The 2,240-nt window shown below is 52.8% G+C and overlaps 1 protein-coding gene across 1 annotated transcript; it reads left to right on the plus strand.

Moving 5' to 3' along the window:
- The first annotated feature begins 504 nt into the window (after positions 1-504).
- LOC129867931 (cuticle collagen 10-like) lies at positions 505-975 on the plus strand. The gene has a single exon (XM_055941425.1). It carries the CDS (start codon positions 505-507, stop codon positions 973-975), a length of 471 nt encoding a protein of 156 aa, XP_055797400.1.
- The last annotated feature ends 1,265 nt before the right edge of the window (positions 976-2,240 follow it).

Consider the following 2,240-nt stretch of genomic DNA (forward strand, 5'->3'; position numbering starts at 1 on the left):
AGACGTGGCGCTGACAGACGTGGCGCTGACAGACGTGGCGCTGACAGACGTGGCGCTGACAGACGTGGCGCTGACACACGCCGATCTTGAATCAGTTCTATGTTTCCCCTCGTCACATGACGAGGGTGTCATGTGACCAGAAGTTGTATTTGTTTCCCCTCGATGCTTTAAGGTTAAGAGGGACGAGCTGATCCTAGATCTGTGGTTAGGGACAACTTCTCCCCCGGGGCGGTACAAACAAGCCTCCGTACCCGTCCTCTCAGATTGGGTCGGGATAGAGTCGGGGAGAGATGGGACTGGAGTCATGTGACCAGAAGTTGTATTTGGGGAGGTTTATGTAACGGAGGTGATTCTGAAGACTTGTTTTAGTTCCGAGAGATAATGGCTCAGCCTTTAGCTCGGGAAGCTAACGCAGTCTTGTGACCCCCGGGGGGGGGGGGGGGGGGGGTTCAAGCCATCGAGACAGGTGTCTGTCGTCGAGACAGGTGTCTGTCGTCATTAAACATGCAACACCTGGATGACCGACTGACCACACCCAGGTCACCCGGACATGAAGACAGGCCCGGGTCACCCGGACACGAAGACGGGCCCGGGTCACCCGGACACGAAGACGGGCCCGGGTCACCCGGACACGAAGACGGGCCCGGGTCACCCGGACACGAAGACGGGCCCGGGTCACCCGGACACGAAGACGGGCCCGGGTCACCCGGACACGAAGACGGGCCCGGGCCACCCGGACACGAAGACGGGCCCGGGTCACCCGGACACGAAGACGGGCCCGGGTCACCCGGACACGAAGACGGGCCCGGGTCACCCGGACACGAAGACGGGCCCGGGTCACCCGGACACGAAGACGGGCCCGGGTCACCCGGACACGAAGACGGGCCCGGGTCACCCGGACACGAAGACGGGCCCGGGTCACCCGGACACGAAGACGGGCCCGGGTCACCCGGACACAAAGACAGGCATGGATAAAGCTCTCATGAAAATAAAAAGAACCCTAAGAAAGATAATTTACATTTTTAAATTATTATTTGAGAACAGAGCATGTAATTATTTACAACTTTAAACACCTACAGCCTTCAGAACGGCTCACATCATAAAATCAGAATTTAAAAACATATTTTTGTTATTGTTGCAAATATCCACAATATTAATCTATATATTCATAATGTCCACATTCCAACTGTTCTCTTAGTACGTAACGAGAGATATCCATATATCCATATCCACAATATTAATCTATATATTCATAATGTCCACATTCCAACTATTCTCTCAGTACGTAAATAGAGGCTGTAGTGAGTTCTGTCTGTCTGGACGGCACCTTATTGTAACGTTAGCAGGTTAGGGGAGGGGGGGGGGGGGGGGGGAAACGTTACCGTAATGTTTATATAAAGTCCATGCTCACTAAAAAAAACACCCACAGTCCTGTCATAATCTTCCTCCTCCTCCTCTGGAACCCGTCGGCACGGTAACGCGTTGTATGGTAACCGTGGTGATTAGCCTGACGATGTCGGAGATTGTCACGGCAACGTGAGGGTTGGCGATAGAGTGGAGGGATGGAGGGAGCGAGAGAGGAGAAAATAGATGGAGATACAGTAAATAAAGGGAGAGAGAATAGTGAGGGAGGAGAGTGCGGGAGAGAATAGTGAGGGAGGAGAGAATGGTGAGGGAGGAGAGAAAGATGGAAAGAATGGTGAGGGGGGAGCGAGAGAAAGAGGGAGAGAGAATGGAGAGAGAGAGAATAGTGAGGGAGGAGACAGAAAGAGGGAGAGAATAGATGGAGAGAATAGTGAGGGAGGAGAGGGAAAGAGGGAGGAGAGAGCGGGAGAGAATAGTGAGGGAGGAGAGAAAGAGGGAGAGAATAGTGAGGGAGGAGGGAGAGAATAGAAGGAGAGAATAGTGAGGGAGAAGACGGAAAGAATAGTGAGGGAGGAGGGAGAGAATAGTGAGGGAGGAGAGAAAGAGGGAGAGAATGGTGAGGGGGGAGAGAATGGAGAGGGAAAGAGGGAGAGAATAGTGAGGGAGGAGAGAATGGAGAGGGAAAGAGGGAGAGAATAGTGAGGGAGGAGAGAGAAAGAGAGAGAGAATAGATGGAGAGAATAGTGAGGGAGGAGAGAGAAAGAGGGAGAGAATAGTGAGGGAGGACAGGGAAAGAGGGAGAGAATAGATGGAGAGAATAGTGAGGGAGAGAGAGTGGTCTGCAGTAGAGGAATTGGAGATGAGTCACCATCACC

Source organism: Salvelinus fontinalis, chromosome 2 (assembly GCF_029448725.1).
Source record: "Salvelinus fontinalis isolate EN_2023a chromosome 2, ASM2944872v1, whole genome shotgun sequence".
Lineage (NCBI taxonomy): Eukaryota > Metazoa > Chordata > Actinopteri > Salmoniformes > Salmonidae > Salvelinus > Salvelinus fontinalis.

Coding starts and splice junctions, on each gene's coding strand:
- LOC129867931 (XM_055941425.1), top strand. CDS start 505: ATGCAACACCTGGATGACCGACTGACCACACCCAGGTCACCCGGACAT.